At 37.8% G+C, this 27,711-nt stretch overlaps 1 protein-coding gene across 6 annotated transcripts in view; it reads right to left on the reverse strand.

The window, feature by feature from the left end:
* JPH1 (junctophilin 1) overlaps positions 1-27,711 on the reverse strand; it is an 83,278-nt gene that overhangs the window by 8,811 nt on the left and 46,756 nt on the right. For all 6 annotated transcript variants that reach the window (XR_004496140.1, XR_004496141.1, XM_015619113.3 and 3 more), the window contains exons 3-4: positions 19,069-19,187; positions 1,536-2,197 (exon numbers count right to left, since the gene is read on the reverse strand). Coding sequence is in view for 4 of the 6 variants with exons in the window: in XM_015619113.3 (XP_015474599.1) it covers positions 1,536-2,197; positions 19,069-19,187 (781 nt within the window). In the remaining 2 variants the exon portion in view is untranslated. The remainder of the gene's footprint in view (positions 1-1,535; positions 2,198-19,068; positions 19,188-27,711) is intronic.

Raw genomic sequence — 27,711 nt, forward strand, 5'->3', positions numbered from 1 at the left:
TTTATCTGAATCTTTCTAACTGTTGGATTTTCTTACACATTTGCTTATTGGCCTGGGAAACTGTTTAATAAAGCACACTTACAGAAAGTGATTTAGTACGTCAGGGGTTTTTGTACCTCGAATCTTCCATTGTAAGGTATGTTTTAATCATTCTTGCTGCTCTTTGTGTGACTTCCTCTCAATTTTTTTTTCATTTTAAATCCCTGATTTACGAACACTGTTTTATCCCAGAAGTGGTTGCACCCGTGCCAAAAGCAGACAGAATGGACTCCCATGTACTCTTGCTTAATCTTTTCTGTTGATAAATCTAAGGATTATATTAACATCTCTGAACAACAGCAGCAGACTGGGAGCTCGTGTTCAGTTGCCTCTATTGCTTCTGATCCATCAACCTTTTCCAGTTCTGATCCTTCATGGCCAGGCTCTATAAATTATCTTTCATAAACAGTACTGTGTTTTGCTGCACTGCCATGGATAATTATACTTTCAGCCTTCTTAGCAGGTGGTTTGCATGAGCTTATATTTGCCTTCATTATAGACCAGTCTCCAGGTATCTGTGTCTTTTATAAACTTCATGGATGATATTCTCATGACCTCTTGTATGTCATTAACAAGAATATGATTAGAGTAACAGAATTAATGCAAGGATGACCTCGCCAGAATAACATCAAATAACTGATAGGTATCTAATTACCTTTTGAGAATTATCAGTCAGTTTTAAAAAATTATTTTAATGTGACATTTAGCCTTTGAATTACTCTGGTTTCCTGGTCAGAATACATGGCCATGTAAAAGCAAATCAAGTGACCTTCTTGGATGAGATTAAGATTCTTCTCTCACACCTGAAGATGTCAAACTTGTTTGACAAGAACATTTACAATTCACGTTGGTTGGAAATTGCTCCCCCTCTTTAATTCTAAATTCTTTATTAATGAAGTCTGGTGTTAATTATTCAAGTGCTTTGCCTGCAATCAGTACTAGGCTATTTGGATCTCCTTAAATGGGTCATTCTGTTTATCCCATCAATAATGACACACTGTTTTGTAGAGTACCACCAAAAATGACTAAAAGAAACAATGCTTATAAAAGAAAAACCTTATGACAATTATCTAGAACTCTTCATTCACTAAAGGCTAACTTTAGGATGTAAAACAGATGCTTTCCTGAATTTCTTTTGGCCCAAGAATCACAGAATCATCATCAGAGATTCCAAATTTCATACCCTGGGTTTTTCTTCTAACACGAAATAGAAATGCAAGTCATCAGTCCTTTTCTGCATGGCTATTGATAACTTTATTATTTTTAAATGATACTGAAATGAAGATTCACACTGATCTGAAAGGGTAGTTTTAAAACTCCCTTGCTCATTCCAGACTGGAATATTTCTTCCTCACTCCAGGTGAAGTGGGTTTTAGCTAGCTGACTGTATCCAGATTAAGATTTGTCAGAAGTGAGCTTTGCCTATGCTTAGGTTGCAAAGCTCAGCACTCACAGCAAAGGGCAGTGAAAATGAAAATGTCTCTTGCAGTACTTACCGAGCTGTTTCCTACTTCTTTCTCCATTGCTGAATGTGACTCATTATTAGCTGGGTTCTTTGGTGCAGCAAATTCTGTTTTCTTAATTTTTATGTCAGGCTTGTTTTCTTTGGCATCTGGCTTACCCCCAGATCTAGCAGGGCTTGGCTTCTGAGAGGGTGGTATCCGTGCAAGCGTTGATGGTGAAGGGTTGGCATATTCATCTTCTTCCCTGAGCTCCTGTGGAAGCACTGTTGGATTCATTTTTACATAATAGCCATGGTAGTGACCATGCAGCTCCCCATTCTCTGTGCTGCTGGGATTGTGCTGGGCTGAAAACTTTGGCTGGTGTTTCCCAGCTACTTCCTCTTTCACCGGTGCTTTTGAATATAAAGGCTTGTTAGTTGTGGGTGTTATATTCTCAGTGGCTAAAAGCTTTTTGTCTTGATTGAGTCTTGCCCCAGAAGTGGAGCTTTGCCTTTTCAGTTGTTTTGAAGGAGAAGTCTCAGAAGAAAGAGGAGGACTATTTCTTGGGCTTGCTTCTGGGGTTCGAGGGGGTGTAGTACCTTTTCGATAAAAGTGAGGTGACTCTTTTGGGGTGGGTGGTTTCTCCTGACCTTTTTCTTCAGATTTTTCTTTTGCATCCATTCCTTCTTGAAATTTTTGTTTGATATAATCAGGGCCTGAAAAATAGTGTAATAGAAATATTAAGATCAAAACAAAGTTCACAGTAAAACTATTTCGTTGGGATGTTGGACTGCACTGCCCAATTTTTTTACACCGAATTCCTCAGGCACTGGAGTTACTGTAGCTTTTTTGATAATTGTTGGAACTACTAGTTAACTTGGCTCAGTCACTCTGTATCTTCAGCTTTTCAAAGGGCCACAGTATGTAAACTGCTCCTGAATGAAGTCTGAGTGACTGAAGATTGACTAACCTTACATCACCTATCATTCCTTCTCTGAGAGGCAAGCTTTGAGGTATGTTTTGCTTGATTACCCTTAGTGATTTAACTTCTCATGATCAGAGCACCTGTTTGATATGTAGATAGTTAACCATCAGAATGAAATGTCTCTTCTGTTTTTATAAGCTACAGAAAAAAGGGCTTGAATTGTTTTTTTTTTTTCTCCTTTGGGTGAATATCAGCTTGTCTTATATACAGATATGTGTGCCTTGAACACTCACATGCTGGCTTTGTCTCCCAGAACCGATCACTCCCATATGAAGACCCAGGTTAACCATCCTAGTCACTAATACAATTCCTGCTCAGAAGGCAGGAATACAAATTCTCTTACATTCACCAGGAAAATACTTACAGAGCAGCAAGTGTGAAGAACATCCTCTCCCCAAATTCCAGCTAAACACCCACATGCACATTCACTACTGTTCACTTATCAAAGTGCACGTCTATACAGCTGTTAACATAAACAGAAACTGGCTGACATGCTCTGCTCCAAGTTTTGGTGCTCAGATTTAATGGTTTAATGGTAAGACTTGAGCAAACATTGCTGAAGAAACAAAACTGCTGTAAATCTGTATGCATTATAGGTAATGTTTTACCTCCTAGAGGTCACATCTCAGATTCCAGGATCAGTTTCCCTAAGAAGTCAGAAGTTGGGGAGCTCTGCGAAAAAAGAACTGGCAACAATCTTCCTGTATTTTCAAAAATGGCTTCTGAAAAATACTTTGCAACTGTTTCTCCACTTCTATCTTTGCTAGCACCACAACTTCCCTTTGATTCTTTTTACCCTTCTCTAAGTGAGGCTTATCTGTGCTTAAAGTCATAGAGAAATTCTGTGCCCAGAAAAGTATGCCTGCACACATTTTTCTGCTTCTGAGTTTAAAGGAGGCTCTAACTGTGCTAGGCAGATACAGTGTTTTTACAGATGCCAGAAGCATATGCATATCTGCGCAGTGCGAAGATGAGAGGAAGGAAGAGCAGCATGAAGCTTTTGGAAGTTACTGAGTCATCTGGTAAGTAAGCATTGCTGAGAAGAAGAATTACTCGGCATGCAAGGTCTTTTCAGCAGGAAAATCACAACATTTTTGGCATCTCTGAAAACCAGGGGTGGAAACGGGGAGCTGTTAAGAAAGAAGGCAAGACACAGACAAGCCAGGATTTGTTCTCAAATGACATTCGAGGAGGAAGTTTTGAGGAGTTAAGCCTGCACAGAGGGAGAGAACTAGAGGCTTGATTCACAGCTTTTTATAATCTTCCTGGTAAAAAGGAAAGGCAGCACAACGTAAATTAAGAGTTTCCATATATAAAGTTACAGGTATGATCGCCATTCAGAAAATTCTCTGACATGTCGGGGCTTTCCTTCCATCTTCGCTGAGATACATAAGGTAATGCTGAAGGGTTTAACATGCATAAACTTTATTTTTCATATCTTTTCACATTAGATATAATTAGGGGTGTAAAGAGAAAAGGATAGCTAAAAGAGCTCTGACTAATCTTTAAGCCAAATCCACAGAGCTGTCAAATTGCAACGATTATTTATTATGGACAGATCCATATTTACATTAGCTTGCTCTTGCTCCTGACTGCTGTGGTTAAAGCATACAGTTGGAATACTATCTCTTCAGTCTTACAATGCTCCCTAAATTCTGAAAATTCACATACTGTGACAGCTCTGCACTATCTCATATACGTAAAGATTTGACTTTTACTAATATCTGACAGCACTTGACAAACTGAAGACACTTTCATAAGGAAACATCAGAAAATGACATCAGAATTGAACTCAGAAATGTCATCCCTCTCCACCCTTTCCTGCAATCAACTAAAAGCCTCCCAAAGTTGGCCAGGGAAAATCCCTCTCATCAAGTGACCTCCAAGCTGTTATAATTTCTGAAAACAGAAGGGAAGACATGGTCTCAGCTCTCCATGTCTCCCCAGAGACTTGTGGAGTGAAAAGTAAAAAACCTTAAAGCAAAACAAAACTATAATCTGGAGCTTCCCAAAGAAATTAAGTTTCAACGGGCTAGCAATGCCACACTTTTACTGGGTATTGGGCAATATTTGATGCTATGTGACACTGAGCTCCACCAGAGAATGTGCATCCAAGTAACTTTTGAAGGTGTCTGACCAGACATTCAGCCACTGCCTTAACAGAGCACAGCAGCCCTCCCTCCACCCCCAGTACATCACATATGGATATTAGAGATACATCCCTTGCCTCCAGGGCAAGTCTTGTCTCTTGTCAGGGAAGTCTTCCCAACACTGAAATTCTTGGCCCTCTGCTGAAATTACCTCTGGAGATTGTCCAAATACTTTTAAAATATCTGTTCACTGTATCCAATACAATTGAATTATGCCCCTGTGCAAACCACTGACTCCAAGCAGCAAGAACTCAAGCAAGAACTCCCACTCTCTTTTAAGGACTAAGAGCTGTCAGAATTTACCTTGTCCCTTTTGTTAAAGACATGACTCTACAGTCCTTCATCCAAGAGCAATCTATAGCACATGTTTAAAGAAACAAGGGAAGAACATGTTTAAAGGCCAAGGGAATTTGTAAAGAGAGTCACTAACATTCTATCCTGTAACATTTCTTAGCCGGCTGATCTTAATGAGGAAGAGAATAGAATTTGTGGGTGGGAGAAAGGTCAAGTGGGATTATCTGGCCAGGAAATAAACACAGCGCTCTGGTTCTTCAGTTTGCAGTTCAAGCAGGCAGTAGATCTAGACATGATACATCTCAGTGCCTAAGGAGAACCTGGTCTGGAATGCAGAACCAAGAACTGTTATCTAACCAAGTGAAGATAAGATGAACCTGTGTGTTTTCTTATGATGACATGCTGGCTGTGCTACCACTGGATCAAAAGTGATGCACCTTTACTCAATAAAGGTCAGACATGGGGTGGTTTTGGTTCACACACCTGTTGTGATGCATGGCACCATTAAAGCATGAGTTAGCCAGTATTTGGAGATAATAGCCTCTAAAAGCCAAAGGACTGTGTGGATGTGTGCAAGGCATCCAGACAGTCTGATGGTCACCTTGAACAGCATTTCATTGATGGCTGTGGGGTGAGGGAAGCTTTGATTTGGTTGAAGCACATTCATGGTTGCTCTAAATCTAGAATTTCTTGTGAAGTTCTTGTGTAATATGTCTTTCCCCCTGGAAGGGCTCCAGTAAGCGATGTGACAGCACGGTCAGCCCTGTAAATGAGAAGAGAAGGATGCCCTGGTTCTGCCACACCATTTTTAAAGAGGTGACAGCCACATGCTTTCCCCCATGGCCTAGAGAGGCACACGTATTGGCAGCACAGAGCTGTTGCAGGATTGCAGCTCAAGGAACATCTGAAAATGTCGTCTAGCAGGACACTGTAAATGCAGTCACTGTTTCCCAAAAAGGCTAAGAAGAGACCTCCTGCCTCATCAGATTAGAATGAAATCTGAAGCTTGAGAGGGACGGCAGAATACATCTAGGATAGTGAGGGAAAAGGCATACATGCAATTTCAACAGTGATTTTATAAATATCTTAACATTCTTACAATTCAGGAAAAATAAGCATTTCATATTACAATTCTTTTTGTCTAACAAAAGCAAAAAAATATTGTAATGCCACTAATGCAGGCTCCAGAACATAATCTTTTAAGAATATAATATTTAAAGTACTACTGATGCTAAGTGATGTGATTAAATATCAAGATATATTAGAAGTACTTATTAGATAATCATGTGCTTATTTCTGCTTTTTAAACTGAAGTACACATTATGTGATGTAACCTGTCTTTAGTGCTACATAGAGAGTTAACAAATAGGGTTATAAAGAGTAACCCAGATAAGAAACAATATTATAATTTCATCATTATGAGAAAATATATGTTGTGCTTATAGATAAATTCCAAATGTGAAGCACATACTTCACTTCTTAATTTTGTTAACATGTATGAACTGTTAGTGGAAGGATGCTCCATTTCACTGTAATGTTTAACAACTTTCTGTAGGGTGACAGAAATTGTGACACAATCAAAGTTATTTACTCAACCAGAACACTGCAGTCTATATGCAAATATTAGAGGCCTCTTTTTACTGAACTACTCTACACTGCAACAAAAAAAGGAGAGAATTTCTGATCTGAAAAGTTCACAATCTGTAAGTACAAAGCTAAAGCTTATACCAATAGCGCATTTTAGTGATGGGGAAGCTAACCCAAAAGGAAATAATGACCCAAAGCACATGTTTCATCTGAATAACCTTTCTAAATGTAATGCTCAGCTGTGAATAAAATACCAACATGCTCAAAGCTTTGCTAAATTTTTGACAAACCTAAAGACACAGAGAAAGTCTTCTTCAAAACTAGGAATGGAGTGTAAGTCTCCTGAGTAATCAAAACTACACACAGCGCTTTGGCCAGAAGTTTGTTGCCTACCATAAATGTCTTCTTGCTGAAAAAGCTGAGGGCTGATCTACCAAATCTAAATTCAAAGAGAGAAGGAAATAATAAATGATGAATAAGTTTCTTACTGCAGATTATACCCTAATACAAATCCAGAGCATATGCTTGAAGCAAAAGCTTAAGACTTTTGTATTTAAACGAACTGTACTAAAAAAGGAAAATGTATACTTCAGTGTTGGTACTGCAGGTTGATATATACTGTTCATGAAATAAACCAGTGAAAACAATTTGGTTTATCTTCTGATGTTTTTGATGGTTTTCTAACATGTCACTGTCAGAAACAATATGTAATCTTTCACAATACAATTTATTTGCTATTCCTGATGAGCTTAACAAAACTTTGAAAAGCCAAGTCATCAATCAGAGGATCAATTAATATATGATCTTTCTTCCTTATGTTAGGATTTTTCAGGATAAAACATCCAGTACAGAAGAATTCATCAGGATGGTAACTGCAGGTGAAGAAATATAAATAATCAATTATCAATCCCATAAAAGAAGTCATTCAGTGAGTCACTATGGAAGTGCAAATAACTATATTCAGTAAATTCTAGAAAGACAGGGTTTATTATTATTTCTTCATTGTGGAGATATGAAGGGTGGGGGAAGAACTATAATTAATATCATTAGTACTTCCTTCCTCTGTTTTGTTCTTAATTTTCTGACGGTTATACTGGTAACAGGGAATTAAAAATCCTCTTAAGTGCTAGGCTGCTGGCTTGAATTCAGCCCAACTGAATGGAGGGCTGTGCAATGCCATGTGCAAAATGTGCTGATGAACTCACTGGAGCAGAGATATGGTTACGGTTTTAGTAATGTTTGACTCAACTGGGACTGAATAGGTCTGGAAATTAGGAGCTAAAGATTATTGCCACAGAGAAATTAAAGGATATAAGGAAAGGTGCTTAAAGAGCCATAGGGCTCTGGAAGAACACTTCTGCTGACTTAGGTATGAGTAGAATAGAACAGGACATTTCAGTCAAAAGGGCCTTAGAACAATCACCTTGTCCAAGTCCCTGACTAATTCAGAGCTGAGCAAAAGTTAAAGCCTGTTATTAAGGGCATTGTCCAAATGCCTCTAGAACACTGACAATCCTGAGGCATCAATCACCTCTCCAGGAAAGCCTGTTGCAGTGTTTGACCACACTTCTGGTAGAAGAAGATTTCCTAATGGTATTTTAAGAGGTTATCAGCCCAGGTGTCTGCAGTACCCTTCTGATGGATGCAGTGATCCAGCAGTAGGAATAGCACAGCTCCTTCATGGTTGGGTCAATGAGCAGCAACATTAGAAATGTCTTACTCCTAGTGATGCATAGAAAAGTGATTGAAGAATTCCTTACTTCAAAACATGTATGTAGGCCTGGCTGCCATGTTTCAGCTGCATCTGAAGTTGGTTATGCCACCTGGAATAATGGCTTTCTTTAACTATACTGGAAAACACTTTGGAGAATAAAAAAACACATTAGCTAAGGCTTAAGAATCAAGGATGTCACAAAAGAAAAAAAAATTGAAATGGAAGGGATTGTTGACACTGTCTTATAAGATGTAGAAGAAACCCAAGTCTGGATGGCTGATTTAACTTTCAGCCTCTGATGGCAACTGCATTTTGGCGAGGTATGGTCAGCATTTTAAATGCTATTAAACAGCATTCCTAGCTAAGGAAAAACAAAAAATATTTCCTGGATCAATTTTAAAATTCCATTTGGCTGCCTTAAAATGTTTTGGTTTTTTCTTGGACTTAAACCATCAGCATGGAAGTACAATGGCTGCTTAGGAAAACAAACTACAATGTAAACAAAAGGTAGAGGAGTCTATTTCTTTTTTTATTTTTTGCACATTCCAAAAAATACTCCAAAATATAATGTTTATTATTGAGAATCTTTCTTAATTCATTCTTAATTGCAAATCCTCATTTCCTACTCATCCCTCTTTGAAGACATCTTCTCTTTGCTGAAATTTTTTCCAGTTTGCACTTTCAGGACTTCTCAATCTCTTGTTAGCATTGATGCTTCCTTAAGCAGTATTCCTGATAGTCTTCCTTCTCAGGCTGGACTGGAGGCAAGACTGAAGCTAGCACATGCCAGCAGCTACTCACTAAACCCATGAGCATTGTGGAGATTGATGCCTACATGTGTTTAGTTTATGGAACTCTTCTGATTTGATCTGGCAGCCCGCTGTCTTTGAAAACATGTCCTACCAACATGACCGAAAAATATGGATAGAATACAAGGGGATATACTATTGCCACAACCTGACAAAGCCATGTCATCATTCAGCAATGTGAAAGTCAGAACACACATATCTCCCCGAGGAGTCCTAGTCCACCCAGGACTAACTTTAAAAGGTAGCATCTCTGAATACAAGCAGGCTTCAAAGCCACTTGAAATGCAACCTTCCCTTCTTGCTAAGTAAAGATAAGGACCTACAGAAAGTATTCACTGGTAGAAATTGCAAGTGTCTTGTTCAGAAGAACCACAAACACAAAAATTCTTGCATATCAAGGTAGCTACTTGATACTTGCTCAGGAAATGGTTTTATGCAGTATCCTAAGCAACTTCTGCACAGTTTTGCTAGAATAGGTATATACTGTATTTAAAGTATCTGCCAATGTTTTTATTTTCCTGACTTAGACAAAAATGAAAGTGACACAGCTTTCTCAAAACTCGTATCAAATGCTTCCTGACACAGACTCGACTCAGATCAAAAGCCTTGAGTTACTTATTTACTAACCCCACATACAGAGACACACACACACTGTGGCCAAATTCAAGCCTGGTTTTTATGCCTCTGTGTTTACTCAGCTGTGATATTGACACAGCACAATTACAGTTCTTGGTATGACCTGACTACTTTACTGCTAGTGTCTCTGCATTTCACACAGGTATTTGTTGAAAAGCATATGACACCATGTTATCTCACAGTGCTTTTGGAAAATATCAAAACGTCTACTCAAGCACACTTGAGCTGCCAGCAACAGCAATGGCAACAGAAAAGGAAATGGACCTCAGCCAAACAATTCACGTCATAGGTAACATCACAAACTTGTGAGTCTAGCAGTAGGATGATGAAACAGATATTAATGCAATTTCTACTGGTATGAAAGCCAGACTGCCTCTTCTCTCCCTGTCAGTTCCTCCAAATCTGAAATTAATTTGAGTTACCCTACCATTAACACACCTGCATACAGAACCTAAACAGTGTTTTTGTCACTTTCATTTTTGTATTATCCAATAACTAAAGAATCATTAAGGAAGAAAGAATCCCCAAAAGTAAGATTTTCTTCCTCTAAACATTTATAAATGCACCACTGAAGTGTAGATATATGCACACTGAATGATCTGAAGTTAGGAAAGACTACACTAATGAATTTCAAAAACTGCCTGGAGTCAGCACCAAGAACAATGAATTTATTCAGACTATGTATCCAATCTCTGCCATTCCTGTAACTGCTTTAGCAGGTGACTGATGTAGATGTGGTATTTCCAAAACAGGGCAACATTTCCTAACTGCATAGCAGTGTGTGAGCCTTTATACTTCTGGATTCAATACCATCAGAAAAATGTAACAAATTTATCTCACCTGGTAGAAGGCACTATGAGTGCTGCACGACCACCTCTAACACCTCACTGGCACATCAGCTTTTGGACACAGAAACTGCTCGTGACCAGAAATCTTAATTACAACTTGCTTTACTTACCCTACCTTTCTGTTGATGAATACTGACAGAACTTCAAAGAAATATCTGTCAAGATTACATGGTGATGCATGTGACTGCTGTATCTAGGACAGGCTTCATTTTTCCAGGATAGATAATAGACACACATTGTATTTAATGTGAATTATCCCAGCTAAATAACACATGCACTATAATCTACTTGAATGCTTCTAAGCCTGCAGGCTGCTTAACAGGCGATAACAGAAGGTAAATTTTAGCTTTTTCACAGAAAACCTAGAGAGTACTTTACTTCATCCAAACTGCACTGGGGCAGCTGTTAACTGCAAAACTAGTGGTTTTTAAGCTCCTAAAGGATGGGCAGAAGTGAAAGGCTGTAATCCTATGCTCATTGCAACTGTAATATTCTCTGAGAAGATGCATTTTATATATATAGAGAGAGACTGTTAATGTGGCATAATAGCTGTCTTTACTCAGTAGAATTCTCACTTCTTTACATTTCTCCCAGGGTGTCCAGATCTTTCTGACATGATGATCCCCAAATTTTTACACAGTATTTCAGAGTCTGTGTCACTGGGATTATGCAGAGAAGGGACCATTCTCCATGATGTGTGTCTGTACATACAGCCTGGAGGGGTATTAGCTACTTCTCTTATCACATTTCAAGTGCATGGCTACCATCCTGCTCCATGGGAGCTTGGCAACCGACCTCAACAGGAGCAGGTTCATGTCTGCTCTCCAACTGGCCAAGTCTGTCAGCCTGTCTTAAGAAATGGTTTTTAGTAAATTCAATAGCCAAGTGAACTTTTTGCCAAAGCCCTTCTAACTTTTGCCTCTTTTAAAATCCTTATTTCATAAAGAGACAGTCCCTGTTTTTCTGCGAACACCCTTCTGTTCTTGCACTACAGAAAAAAGGAGAGCCTTGATATGCACTCAGGACTTGGGCTGTAGACATCAGCACTTCTTATGCCTGTGGAATATGTTCCAAAAAGGCTCAAAACTGGGAAGACAGTAAATACACATATGTCAGCAAACAACCAATGTTACTTTTGAATATACAGATGTAGATAAAGACAGGTAAAACAACATGGAAATAACTAGACAGTTTCAGACTCCACTGATTCTACAGATCTAGAGATGCACTACTGCTTTTGATTAAAACTCCACATATTTCTAAGGGATTCATGCTTATATGATATGATGCCAGACGTAATTTTTTTAGAAATCTCCTTTATTGCCTTGTGTTTATAGAAAAAACACCTGAAATGATGGACTTGAAAGATGCAAAATCAGAATTAAAATAAAGGGACTCAAAATTTACTGCTTTTGAAACAACTGTCTCTGTGAATTTTCTTGGAGGGTTGAGAGTTAATCCAGTATTTTTCAAAAACAGTACTCACTAAGCTGTACCACACTTCCAGCAAAATTAATTTCTTGTATCTAGAACTGAAATTAATTATAAAGCGTAAGAGCCTGAAGTGACTGCTGCACTGCAAATGCCAGAACTAGAGAAATACAACAATCAATTTAATTCTGATAAAACTAGGGTATGTGAGCTGCTTAGTCTTGCATCCAAATCTGGCTTCTTTCCAGTATGTTCTTGCTCTTTTTTATTTTAAAATAAAATTTTAAAATAAAAGTGGCACTCACCATGCCACTTACCATTCTGACCTCACATGGTGTATTTTCTTCCCTTTCACACTAGTGCTCTAAGTTCCCATTTCTAAAGTCTAAGTTTGCAATATCCATTTACTGTTCCTCTCCTCCAAATGTATCCCATACTCTTCAGTTTGGCAACTACCTCTGACAAAACACTTTCTGCTCTTCATCTGATACTTCTTGAGGAGCTTCTGTGATTTTCTTAGTTACATTTCAGTATCAGTACTCCAATCTTACCCCCTTTGACACAGGTGACCATTCTCCTCTTCTGGAACGATTTTCATCTGTAAACAGCTATGATTTATCATTTTAATTCACCCATATTTTTCTTTCATTTTTAAACTATACTTTCAAGGAAAATAACCTTTGATTATTCTGTTCTTGGGCTCTCTACCTTGCTTTTACAATCTTCATCCTGTTTAATTTCACCATACAAAAACTACCAATTCCATTCTGTCTGTGTTGCAGTTCCAGGTTTTACTCCTGCTCAGACAATGATCTGAATAAATAACTATTACTGAACAAATAGGCAGAAATCTTCATCTTCTCCAAATTCTCAACATGGTCTTCCACATCATACTGAATATTACATTACTCAGGTCTATAATATGAATTAGATTTTTCTTTTTTGGGTATTTCCCTAGAGTCTTTCTAATTTAAAGTAAGCCTTAAATTTTGCACACTTTCTTGGAATAAAAGGTCATGTATATTAGCCATCTGTTTCTGTGGCCTTGACAAACACAGATTGCAGCTACAAAGATTATTTTTCTCTAATGGTCCACACATCACATGTTAAAAGTGTAACAGGAGAAACCCAAGCTTTTAAACATAATTTAAATCTCCACTAGTAGATAAAATCCTTTCAAAAGAGATCACTATACTCAGCCGAAAATTAGCACGGTAAGGAAAGTTCTCAGTTCTTTGTTAGCTGAATTTCAACATGGAACAAATATTTATGACGCGGTTATAAATAGGATTTATAATGGAAATTTTGACACTGTGATAATACTCCCATGTGATAGACCCTACTTCATCTTGTCCTTGGCTGGACACCATGACAGACCAATATAGAAATTCACTGGAGCAGGCCAACAGGATCCTGGAAGGAATGGTTCTTTTTCAGAGCAAATGAATGATTTTTTTACAGGAGAAAGGAAGGTCTGACCTCTTTCTCTCAGACTACACCTGTAATTAACACTCCCATAGTGCCAGATTAGATATGTACAGCTAGGCTAGAATTTGAAGAGTTACTTCAAGGTAGCAACACAGCTGAGACAGCACTGAAGTTAGTCCAGGCTTCAAACTAGTTTCATAGTCAGATCCTGCAGCCTTTACTAAGCAACCACAAATTTCATCTGGATGCAAATTAACTAGCTCACTACTTATGCAAGTCTGTGAAAATTACAGTGATTGTAACAGCTTTATCTCTCTACAGGAAACTGGTTCTCTGTTATTAGTTTTAAAAGTTAATTTGCTCAAAACTAATTAGGCATATTTTTTCCTAAGCAAATAATTTTATTATGTGACTCAAAAGTTTCTTGAAGAGATTGAGAGAGCATCCTGAAGAATTAAGGCTACGCTTTTGTGAACTCTCTTTACTTTGCCCTCCCCCAAGCATGCCCTCCTGTCCCAGATGTACTGCAGGAACACTGAGGAGTGGGCTGAGCAGGTGTGCTAGGCAGTGCAGCAGGATGGATGCAGACTCACAGCAAGCTGGATGGCCCTCACACTGGGCAAGAAGGAAGATGTGGAAGGGCGGGGGCACATGTGCCTAGGGTTTGGTGAGACAGGTGATAAATCTGGAAGTCATGCTGTGAAGACTGGTATGACATGACTGATACAAAGAAAGGGAAAAACAAGAATAAAGCTTGAAACTGGCACCTTTTCTTTTAATGCACCTTCTCTCTTTGACTACTGGATACAAAGTAATGCACACAGAAGTGCATTAGGATATGTCTACAGGCTCTGGCTTCTCCAGAGTTCTATAGAAAGAGGATAGAAGCAACAAACTGTAGAGAAAAAAAGGCACAGCAAGAAACCCAATAACAGATCTGTGAGGATGATGAAGTCATATGTAGAATAAATTCAGAAAATGAACAGGGTCTTGTATGACTAAGAATAACGAGCGAGCTTCCGTATGCTTTAAGGCACAAACTGATGGCATGGCTGGTTACTTTAATCAGGCGAAATGCTCATTGTAATTGGCTTTTTAAATAAAACTATCTGGTCTGGCCCACATGCATTTAGCCAGGACATTCCAGTTAATTAGCATCAGCCAGAAATCTCTCTTTCCTGTCCATATGGAGTTTGCATTTTGAGAACTCGAGGAGGTGGTGATGGCAGAGAAGAGGAAGATGGGAAGGATGTTTTTTTTCTTAAGCTACAGACATCTACCACTGGTCAAAAGAGAATGTAAACCACAGTTCCTCTTTAAGGCCTCTTTACAGGCCATTACAAATTGCTTTGTAATAAACGTAAAATGCTTATTTCTGAAACTAGTAATGTTCAGCATTTTAATATTGAAGCTTTAACAGTAACCAAATCTTATAGTAAAAAATACTAGTGAACTCTGCAAATTCTTATTCTTATCATTAGAAAGTCTTTGCTCATATATTTAAGCTAAAGAAATTCTGTCCATCTCTAAACTTGGGCAGCTTTTATTTATGAACTGCTCCTTGACTGCTCTCATGCCTTGTTTAGCTGTGTCAAAGGCTGGATGTATTGTTTTGGTGATCCACGTATGTTCATATGGCAGCTGGTTGGCCTGAAAAATAATCTGCCAGAAAACAATTCAGATCTGAATTTCCAGACCTTAACTGCTGTATGGTAAAGTGCCCAGACTGCTCCTACCCTGCAGCAAAGTAGTTGTACCCTTTTTCATTTAATTAAATGTTATTCATTCAAACTGAATGAAAGAGCAGCATCCATTTGCTGCAGGATATATATGCACACAGACAATTATGGCTTAGCTGTCCAGTCTGTGCAAGTCCATACTTCAGTTTACCTCCTGATAGTGTGTTTACAAGACCATATCCTAAAGATAATCTGCGAATTTAGAATGAATGTGTCAGTCAAAGCATCCACTAACCTTGTGAAAGAGTAGAACAATATTCCCCCTTTTCACTGAGTGTTAAAAACCTTTCTTTTCTGCTACACCTTTGATACAGTATTCCCATCAGTCACTTGTTCTCTAGGTTTTAACAAGAGGCACAAAACAGCATTTATTTTTTTCTCTAAGCAAAGACAAATCTCAAACTGTCCCTGGATGACTCCCTCGAATGAGGCTATGACTCAGGTTTCATTTGTTTCCTGTCCTGGTGTGCTCTCTTTTGACACATCCACAAGTTTAGTGATGCCTGGAGGAAACAAACAGGTTGGAGCTGGGATTTCTCAAAATTTGTTTGATTTGTTGATAAAAAGGCCAGTAAAGTATGGCCTCTATAGGGAGTACAACATTTGTTAAATCTACAAAATGTAGAGCCTTGTGGGTAGAGCTCTGCAAAGACATGCATCCTCATAATTATTCATCATAATTATTCATCAGTAGCCAAATATCTGCTACAGCAAGAGTAGAAGCAGGGTCTTGCCTGAGAAGAGCGTGAACAAACTCAGGGAAAACAGCTCTCCGCAACCTTGGAAGTCCTTACACCATGGCTCTGTGATTGATCTTTTCAATCATACTTGGCTTTTCTTATATGCAAATAGTAAGGCAATCAATCACTGGGAGACCTGAATCTCAAGATTTCTACGGTACCTCATTATTATTCTTACCTGCTGGACGCTACTTTACTTCCTACTGCTTTCTTCTCCTTTTAAACTATGTTACAAAGGTAGAGCCTCTTGGCAGCTTCTGATGAATGCTTTAATGAACGTAAAAGTGAAACATGAGAGAAAGTATTTGGGAAGTATGCACTGCTATGGTACAATGAATGATAAATATTCACTGTAATTATAATTTGTGTGTAATAATAGGCTATATGGCCCAGAAAGTTGCTTTTTAAGAACCTGAAATTTAAGAGCTTTATCAAAAGGTTTTAAAATATTGAAATGGTTTTAGGCTACAAGTAATTCAGAGATCACTCATTAAGACAGAAAATAATGCTTCTGTTATTTAGAGAGAGGTATTTGTATTTCACTTCTTTTTGCCTCTGTTTCAAGAGGCTTGTTGATATGTGACATACATTTACTGCTGACACCATGCTTGCCTACCATACTAAGCAGTTAAAGAAATAAGAGAAAAATTACACTTTCTCATCATAAGCTATTTTCAAGACAATTTAGTACAATGGAAAGCTTTCACTAAACTATAGTTTCAGAGAATGAGACAGAACACTTACTGATACCTTTTAGCAGCACTTACAGATACTGTAAAAATAAAAAGCTCCAGCAACAGGAGAAAACCAAGAAGTTGCTTTTAGGAAGCAATAACATCTACCTTCTTTTCATTCAAATACATGAAAAATGCTATTTGAAAAAGCAGATATTTACTTCTGTTAGTGTGAGTGAATGTAAATACTTAGAAATATTTACCTGTTTTATTACCATAAATGACAAAAGTTAACAGTAACACTGTCCAGTTACTCTTGGGAAATGCTTAAACAAACAAGTATGTGTATAAGTGAGTGGGTTAAATGGTACCACACAGAAAAAGTGTATCTGAAAAAGGCATCATGTACACCAAGCCTGGAAAACATCTTAGACATCACAAAGATGAACCTGATGGTTAGCAGGAGTTTGTTTGGGATAACTGAGATTTAGTTAAAATCTTGGCATTTAAAAGTTGTTTACTTAATGAAAACAGATTTTTTTCAAATGTATACAAATATGCTATATTTGACTATCTTGGAAACAATTAGAGAATTCAAAATTTAGAGTCCAGAAAAGGTATTTATCTTTTGACAGGGGCTAGCTGAGAGATGTTTCTATGCAGAGAACAGAGTAAGTAAACTGTGAGAAATGCTTTGCTGTGTCATTCCACACATATTCAGCTGCACTTGGGGAAGGGATACAAACTCCTCTCTTCTGTAAATAGAATAAAAGTTTAAAATGAGAGGACAATAAGATCCCACACCTTCTCTCCCATATCTCAGCTGATTTGTCAGAAATGCTACCTCAATTCCTGTGGCAGGGAGTAAAAAGACACCTGAGAAATTCCTTATCTGAGTGATTCCTTGGTGTCAATTTTCACACTGTCAGATGTTGGCATTTTTACTCAAGTACTCTAGTAATTTGAGTAAATTTTGAGTATTTGAAGGGTTTGGCAGCCTTCAAATAGTTTCTTTGCAAATGCTTCAATTCTTTGCATGGTTAGGGTTATCACTTCTTAACTTAAGAATGGCAAATCTGATGGCCTGGTGCTGTAAACTGGGATTTCTTCATCTGGTGGAGAGTAAAATAATGAAAAATGTAAAAGACTGGAGTATGTATGGGCCAATAATATAAATCCACAGGAGAGGTAGTACTGAGATTAATTCCCAACAGTGGAAATTGCATATTTATACTGTTTAAAAGCTAGTAAAGTCTTACTACTGGAAATAGTTCTGTTGAGTTTTGCCAACAGTTCTGGACTGCCATGTTCAAAAAAGATGAATTTGTATCAAGGATGTGTGCAAAGAAAATCTGCAAGACTGGTAAAGGGAATGAGAATTCCAATCAGGTGAACAATCCTTGACTTAGGCAGTAAATGAATACAAAAAGAGGTTCCCAATCCCCCCAATGGCAATACACATTCTCTCTCTACAACCAAATACTTATGAATAAAGAAAAAAAACCCAAGTATTCTATAAGGTAACTGACAGTAAAGGTTTAGCAGCAAGTTATATATAGTGACCACTTGAACTAAAAATTGAAGTAAATAGTTGTGTTTTTAGAAAATGCTGCAGAATGTTGTTCTTTGCTTTGGTGGGTCATTGTAGCCTGCATTCACTATATGGGTGCAATTAAGGTAAGTTAAGTTTGTGTCTGAAACAAGGACAAGCAGAAAATGACAGAAAGTGAAAATGAATCTCAGGGCTATAATCTGTATTAGCATGCGAGTACAGGCAGATCCTTGAAAAGTAATTACAAGATATGACTCAACTCAATTTGACAGGTGAAAGAAAGGGCAGGCATGAAAAGAAGAAATGGTAAATGGAATCTCATTTTATCTATCCAATTTTAAGCTAAAGAGCAGTACACAGGAATATGAACCTCATGGAAAAAGAGCAGAAAAACAAAGCAAAACCAGCTTTCCTTACTCCTACAACAGCTTTCCAAACCCTGTGACAGATGAAAATGAACTGCAATGCTGATGTAAGTGAGACAGACTTAATTCTATGCCATCATGAATATGGGACTAATGTTGTACAGAGCACCCCAGGCACAACAGAGGAAGATTCTCTTACAGGTTATGTGTATCTAATTGTAAAGCATTGTCCAAAATTCAGACCTTAGCTAACCAAGACTGTCAGGAATTCCACTGGACAGTAAAAAAGCTATAGATCTTCCCACTAATAAACACATTACAGAATTAATCAAATTTTCTGTTGATTTATGATTGTCTTTGATACTGTCCTGAATAAATTATTAATCTGAGGTGCAGTTATATGCTTGATACTGACTTTTCAACACACAACTCTTTTCATACAAAGAAAAAGTCACCAAATTATTAAAAATGGAAAATAAAATCTCCTTGAGAGTAATGTACACTCTTCATGACATACACATGACTTATTTCTATATAAAAGGTAACATTCAAGATGGAATCAACACTTTAACTACAAAAAAATCTTTTCACTGCAATAAAACAAGTAGCCACATAAAACCCCAATCTACAATTACCTGGTTGGTAGAAATTTGGTGACAGTTCTCTGGCAACTGCTCTTGCAATATCACATTCCTGGCGAGCAGCCTGAGCAGCCTGATCCGCAGCATCAGCTTTAGCTCTTGCATGTGCGGTTCTGTACAAAGCAGAAAACAGTTTATATGCAGAGGAGTCTTTTATCAGTTGCATCAAGCACGTGAGAGCAAAGGACCTCAGCTATCATACACTATCCTGTATAGTCTTAGGACAAATTGTTGTGAGGAATTGCAAATCAGTGAAGTATTTCAGGACCAAATCACTATTCCTCTCAGCTCATCAGTGGTGTTCATCCTTGGATCATATTTACTTTCAGGAACACAATTTACAGCCCAAGCTTGTAATTAAAATTTCTACATAGAAGGAGAGAATAGCATCTGACAGAAACATGGGATTAAGATTTATTTACATGTTACCAGAATGTGTACAGAAGGTCAGACTGGGCCACCACAGTGACTCCTAAACAGGGCTCTGGCATTTCAGGACACATGGTGTTCAAAGAGACTGAGGAAAGCTACTACCTTTACCACATTTCAAAGTTAATGCTGGGTCAATGCTGGGTGCCATGTAAAAATTTCTGAAGGACAAAATTCAAGTACACTAGCCCAAAAAATAGGAAATGTCTTCCACAATCAGATCATGTTGGTAAGGAATAGCTTGGAAAATGTGTTTAACACTTCAATAGGCATTTGTAGAAATGGGGACTTAATTGCCTTAAATTCTTGTAACTCAATTTCAAATCCAAAAACAATCCGAAAAGGCAGCTTTTCTGTAATCAACACAACAGTGTGGAATACTTTGGCAAAGTAATCTACACTCCACTCCTACTTTTTCCCTCTTGCTATTTCTCAAAAACCCCCAAGAACAGCTTGTGCAAAGGCCTCTGATTCCAGACTGCAGACTGATAGCTGTTTTACTGCAGGTTTCCATCACTGCTTGTCCCGTCTTCCCTCACCACTTCATTTTCCAAACAGTCATCTGTTTAAAAATTCCTGATGGCAGTGATGTCTCTGTGCCTTCACAGCATAGGCACACAGCCTAGAGCTATGAAATGGCTTGTTAGAACAGAGGCAAGCTAAACATGGCAAACCAGCAGAATATTTTGAGACTTTAAAGATACCACCAAAGTTTCTATAACAAATATGTTAAACTTCATGCTCTAATCATTTTTCTCATGACATTCTAGTAGAAAACTGACACAGAAGTAAGAAAAGAATTAGTTAACAACAGCATCAAATTTTATCCCGTATGTCTGGAAATAGCAATGAATAGCAATTAAATAAATGAAAATTTCTAACAACTTCACTGTAAAAATTCAGTTTTATTTTAAAGACATAAAGAAGGGTTTGATGTATTTTAGACAAAAGAAGAATTAAATGTTAGCATTAACCAGAATGAGCATCAAGAGATTAACAGTATGGCAGACTTTGCATTTCTAAAAGGATGTTTAATCCCGTAGGGTACTAGTATAAACACAGACATAAAAAAACCACATAGACAGTTTCATCTGTGGTGCCTGGAGAAGATTTATTTAAGTTACATCCTCCCTAAAATGTGTGTGGGGATAAATGTTGAATGTTCTTTCAAAGCTTAGCTTGTCATAATTTACTGGATAAATATTAGCTTATGCTGCCTTCTTGTAGGTCCACCCAGGACTGTGAGAAAAAAAGATAATGAGCAAATGAATTGTAACACCTTGGCTTTGTACTTAGGATGGGAGAAAGAAACTGTTAATAAAAACAAATACACTGTATAATCCCATATGTGTTCTGTGCAGTTCATGAATGGGTGCACGGTATGTGCTTGCCTAGTAACAGTAATCAAACCCGTTCTTTCTCTATAATCATTATTTTCAATTAGATGAGCTATTCTTAGCTCCTGCATAATTATGTCTATGTAGCATAAACTTAATGAAGCAATCCTAGCACTGGGACATTGTTTTGTGAGACAATAATGCAGTCTGCTCATAGATAAACGAGACACTGATCATCTTTTTGTGATGAAAGAACAACCAGACTACTCCCATATAAAAATAGCCTAATACTATTGTTACTGCTAAGACAGACATTTTAAAAGCTGATATACTAAATAACCAGGAAAACATACTGCCAGGATAATACATTCATTTATTTGTTGATGCCTATGAATTTTCTATATTATTATATACAAGAAGCAAAACAGACATTCTGTTGAGAAGTACAGTATCAATTAGTTAAGGAATTAAATGGTGACACGAGTAAGAAGGCAGTGTAACTTTGTCACATGAAGCTGGGCAGAGCAGGTTACAACAGGAAGAAGCCAAAGGAACAGAAGGTAAATGAGCACAGCTTTCCTTGGCTGCCTTATCTCACACCTCTTTTTTCAGCTCACACTTCCTGCTATTCTGCCTGTTTCTGCACTCTCAGTGAGGAGTCCAGAAGAGAAGCGAGCCCTGCCAAGGCCTGTCCTAGCAGTGAGGTCCAGGAGCAGAGCCTCAGCGCTGAGAGACGATGCTGCCAGAGGAACTAACCAGCTCTGGAGGGCAAGGCACAAAAACATGTTTGTGCTCCTGAGCAGGCCTTGGACAGCCACACTGAAGCGTGTGCAGATGCCTGTGCTGAGACACTTTCCTGACAGCCTCTTCACCGCTGACGAGCGGCGACAGAAGTGACAAGAACGGGAGGACGTGGCAGAGCTGATCCTTCTGCACAGAACAGCAGCTCTGTGCCCTGCCTGGGAATGCAGGCTCTGCGCTAGGTGCAATTGTTTGCTACGTATCGCCTTGGCATTCTCTACTGGAGAACTTCAGCAATGTCTATGTTATCATCTCCATTTGCAACTGCATACTTAGATAATTTTTAAATTTCTTGCACACTTAATTCTAAGTGTCAGACTCAAATATTTTTTCTGTTGCTGTTTCTTTTCCTGCTTTTTTTGTTATTCTGACTTCCACGTTTGATCTGCCTGTACATTTTCCAGATGACTTGTTTACAATTACTGCTGCTTGATACTACATTTTGTCTGTACTTGTTTTATTCTGCCTTGAAGTGACCTGCATGCTATCAGACTAGTACTACCAGAAATTAAGGAGAAAAATTTTAGTTTTGAATGATGATGTTTATAAAGCAGAATCCAAGCAGAAATAGAATCCATTTGCTCCATTTACGCTTGACACAGTTTTGGAAAGCTTTCTTTACCTTTCATTTCAGGGGTAATTTTTTCACTGTAAGGTCTCCAAGTTTTGTTTGCTATCAGAAATTATTCATATAAATTTGAAGTCTATGATATATCATGTCAAAATGACCCATAACTGAATCTGAATGACCACCATCTACTTGAGAGCCATTTTTTTCTCCAGGGAACTCTATGTCCTTTGCTATGACAAGAGATCTTTATGAGAACTCTTGAAAGCAAAATTTGAAAAAAAAAAAAAAGTCTCCTTTCCTCTCCCCAGCCAAGAAAAAGACTGTGGTAGGCTTTTTCCAGGAAGGATTGATCTCATGTTTCAGCAGCAAAATAGAAATTATGCAGGAAAGAAGGCAGCAATCCACAGATTGCAAAACAGTACAGAAAGATAAGTAACCTGTTTTGCAATGCTGCATTCAGATTCTAATCCATAGCAAAGGACCTTTAATGATTTTTTTAAGTGAATAGGTGGTTCTTGGTAAAAATTATTTCTCAGCAACTGTAACATCTAATACACGCTAGGAACTTTTGAATTACTGTGTGGTTATATGTGTATTTCTCCTGGAAAGTATCACGACTATCATTACTATTCCACACTTGAATGCTTTCAAATGAATATAAAAATTAAAGTATTTACCAAAATCAACTCATATTTAGAGGGACAATCTACCACTTCACTAATGAATGCACAGAGGTAAAATTCAGTGAAGACTGGGGCTTCAAATTAAGTTGTATCTCTGGCAGGAATCAAACTGTACTTACATTAAAAAGGAATTTATAGCTATAGCTCAGAGGGAGTCCCGGTACCACATGGCAGCATGTGGAGTCCCTGCAGACACCTGGCAGACACCAGTCTCTGTGATCAGTGAGTGAGGGATGGGGGACCAAGGCCTGACTGAAAACCTGAGAAACTGCATACCAGGGTCTGGTTTTCAGAGCAGTCTAAATTTTCTAGACTGTGGGACAACTAGTATTACTACTGATATCTTTCTTTTCTGTGTTTCTCCAGGTAGGTAAACAGGAACACATCATATTAACTACACACAAAAATTATAAACACAGAGCCAGAGGCTTCTAACAAGCAGCTCCTCTTTCAGCACTACTATGGTCAGATTTCTATCTATTTATGTATGAAAAATAACTTGAAGGAGGAGTGCTGAGCCTCGAAGAGCTTAAACAATATTATCTCCTTTTCTGCAGCAACAATGCTTATATATAATGCCATGTGCCTGGAATGCATTATGCAACGTTCATCTAAATTTAAAACCCATTTAGAACTGTTCATTACCCTCCAGATTATTTTGTATTTCTATGGTATCCTTCAACGCACTTGTAATGCTGCCTCACTCACAGTCAACTAAAAATGTAAGCAGAATATGTTTACTTTGTTTCATTTTTCAGATTTTATTAAACACATTGAATCCAACATAAAGCTTTACAGGAACTTGCTTTCTATTTCTTAAAATTATAAAAACAATTTTGCTTTACATTTGCCAAATATATGACACAGAATTATGCTCCTATTACATTATCCAAAACTAATAATATTTACAATATTAAATTAACAGATTTCCATATTGTAAGAACAAAAATATCAGTAAGGGCCAAACCTACATTAAGTTATCTAGAGACTTTTTATTAATGACAGCTATCAGGTTTATCTGTGTAGCATTACATATTGTGTATAACCCATAGCCATCCTTCTTGAAACTCGAATTCTCCAAAAACAATCCTACCTTCCTAAATTCTAAAAAGTTGTGATTGCTCTAGGAAGCAGAGAGTATTGTGTTGAGTTTTTTTTCCAGGTATAAAACTTTTCATTTTCACATTTCAACCAGCATTTTCACATTTGTTTCTATCTGTCAGAGAAAAACTTTGCAATCTGCAAAGCCAAGTTCTGGTAAAATTGGTGCAGAGATCCATAGCATTTCCAGGTAAAATGTGCTGGAGAGAAAGACTTTAAGGGAAGTTCTTTGGTAGTCAAATTTTTTTCTTTGCCCCCATTTTATTTCTATATTCTCCTGATATTATATATCAGTAATGAATGCTTAATATATATAGAACATCTATGCATTTTTAAACACTGCAAGTGAGAGACTGGCATTTATCAAGTGTGCTAGTCATCCTTCTCTTCTTCTTTCAGTGATAATAATGGGTGAAAACCAATATTCTGCTATGGTAGAATTAAAAATACATACTTGCATGACTGTATAAAGCTACCTAAGAATTCTTGCCTTCATAACTCTCAGCAACTCATTGTTGTAATAGCTTAGAAGTGTAGGTAGAGGGTGGTCACTGAATACCAGTAAGAAATGGGGGTCTCTGAGAGAAATAGAAAGAGGAAAAAGACTGACTAATAGATAATGCAATATAGGAGCTTCATGTCAGTAAGAAACTTGAAGTGATCCTAAACTCCAGATTGAATAAATGTGAGAATCTGAATAAAAATGAGACATATGCCGTCAGCTAAACTTTACTTTATCAATCTCCTTTGTACTTTACTAAATTTTAATCTCAACCAGCCACTCCTCTATGAACTGACCTCACTCAGTAAATGGACTAGCTTGGTACTACGAGTGAAGTCTGATGTAGTAAAGCATGAGCAGGTCTATTCCACAAACACTGCTGGCACATCAATCTGTATCATCTTACCTAATGGATTTTTCTTCTAAAAACTTCTCCTTCCCAGCCTAAATTAATTTCTCGTGTTTTTCAGTCCTTACTCATATTAGAGGAATTTAAAAACACTAACTTTAGTTAACAATGCCTGAAAAACTCCTTACACTTGGCAAACAGCCAACCTGGTTTCAGTACTTGAAAATGTAACCTGGGGCTAATGACTTGTAAACCAGATGTCAGTTTTAGGCATAAATAACAGCATCAATAAATTGGGTCTACTTCCACAGAGATTGATAGGCTAACAGTGTATTGTGCCAGACATCATACTTTAACAAAGCATTTTGCCAAACACTTCACACACATGTAAAGATTATAGGGCCCGTACCTTATCTTGTTTGCCTTGATTTAACATACTTGGACTATTTTTTTAAGGTTTCTGATTTTGTACCCTAAGGCAATTTATTTAAACAAAAGCATAAATTACATGGAATTAATAAAGTACATCAAAATGGATTAAAAGCTAACTGTGACACATTTCAAAGATTAATGCAGAAGACATCAAAGAAAATGGCTGATGTGTATTTTACATTAGGAGTTAGTTTTTTGTTCCAGAGCTGTTTAATATCTCACTTTTATTATGTCTCAATACAAGTTAAAACATACTGTGGTAGAGCTGGCAAATTACACAACTTATGAATTCTGAAAAACCCCAAGGACAATTTACTGTAACCTAAAGTTACTGTAATCTACAGTTTACTGCAACATGAAACTCAATCGTAGCAGATCCAAACCCCACTGTGTTTTTAAGTGCACCGAAACAAAACAACAAAAATCTAGCCAGTATTGGAGATAGATGGTCATGGAAAGCAGCACAGAGGCAGATGACACCCTGCTGGCCAGTCCCACACACGGCTGCAAAAGGAAGAGTTAATGTGCTCTTGATACATTTGGAGACAAAAACCAAGTATAAACTAAGGAATTTGTTTTTGCTGTACTACATAATCCAGCATCCATAAAATTGCTAAGGGAACAATGCCCAGGTCATCCACATCCCAAGAAGGAAAAAGTAATGTCAGGACCACAGAATAACTGTAGATCTAAAAAGACAAGCTTTTCGACCTACACTTCTTGAGCCTTCTATCTACTCATTATAGAAAAAAACACTGAGAAGCCACTTATCAAGGTACACACACAGGTATCTGACAGTGGAATAGGCAAAAACAGGCAAGAGAAGTGTTTCAGATAAAGACATAACTGCTCCAACAATCAGAATCTTTCAGTCAGTGTTTCAATAGAATTTCAACAGAATAAAGAAGAGAGTGATAAAGTACTTTGTATTTCAGAATGTGTTTAAATAAAGACTGGATGTGGCACTTGGTGCCATAGTCTAGCTGTGGTGTTAGGGCATGGGTTGGACTCAACGATCTTGGAGGTCTCTTCCAACCTAGTCATTCTGCTGAAATTCTGTTGTCAATTTTGATATCTTATGGGTGTATTCTAGAGATAAAAAGATGGATAATTCTAAGCAATGATATTAGGCATTGTAAAAGAAGAGATCTTTAATCCATTTTCTGAGAAAAGAATAATATAGTCTTTTGTTTACAGGAAGCAAGACTGGTTAATTTTGGGACTGGTTACTTTAAGTATTTCAGAGAGCTGACATAAAGGCTCAGATCATCTCATTGGAGACACCCATCTTACTCCATTAAAGTAAGAAACTTTTTTCAGTCTGTAGCTCTGAACTGTACAAATATGAGACTCCTGCAGTGGTCAGCGTGAACGTGCCCTGCTGTGCCTACAAATATGGCAAACACCAATATATGTGCTTGTTGAGAAATCAGCTGCCTTCTTATGCCAAGATTTAGAACGTGTTTGTATTCCCCTTTAGACCTCAAGGGTCCATATCAATAAACCCAGAACAGCTCAGCAGCTCAGGAGTGCCAAGGTATTTATTTCTGTAAGACCAGTCACATACACACAGGAGTTCAGAAAGATTTTAGGAGAATGAAGGACAGAATCCTCAAAAGAATGTATTTCTGAAAATACACTTTCAACAATTGACATAAACTAGTTCAATCTCCCTAGTCTGTCTTTCAGGCCCTCACTCTTGCACACTTGATTCACATGCAGATGTCTGAATTTACAAAGTTTTTTTGAATTGCTGTTAGCATCACTAGAGAGGCTGCTTTACATGATGGCACTCTCCTTAACTTTAGGTGCCCCACTAGCCTAGCATTATTTATGTACACACCAGATGCTCTGCCCCTGTATAAAAGAGCTGGCTCTTCATGTGATGATACTCAGTTTTAACTACCATTCTGTCACTAGTTTGAATGAATGAGTTTTGCTTTCATATTGATTTACTTGACTACAGCACTGGCACAGAAATCACAGAATCATTTAGGCTGGAAAATACATTTAAGATCATCAACTCCAACCATTAACCATAGACTTCTAAGTCTGCCACTAAACCACATCTCTGAGTGCCACACATCCACAAGACTTTTAAATACCACCAGGGATGGTGATTCAACCAGTTCCTGAGAAGCCTGTTCCAATGGTTGGCAACCTTTAGATGAAGGAGTTTTTCCTAATATCCAATCCAAACTGCCCCTGTCACAGCCTGAGATTGTTTCCTCTTCTCTTACTGCTTGCTACCTGTGAGAAAAGATTGACACCCACCTTGCCATAGGTAAAGATGGCACAGTCTTCAATTTCATCATGATCAGCACCATCACTTCAAGCAGAATGCAAGTTTTCCTGTGGGAAAATTTACACTCTGGACAAAATACACTTTCGTACAGCATGCTGATTGGGAGTTTGCCCCCATTTCTGCCAAT

This window comes from Parus major, chromosome 2 (assembly GCF_001522545.3).
Source record: "Parus major isolate Abel chromosome 2, Parus_major1.1, whole genome shotgun sequence".
NCBI lineage: Eukaryota > Metazoa > Chordata > Aves > Passeriformes > Paridae > Parus > Parus major.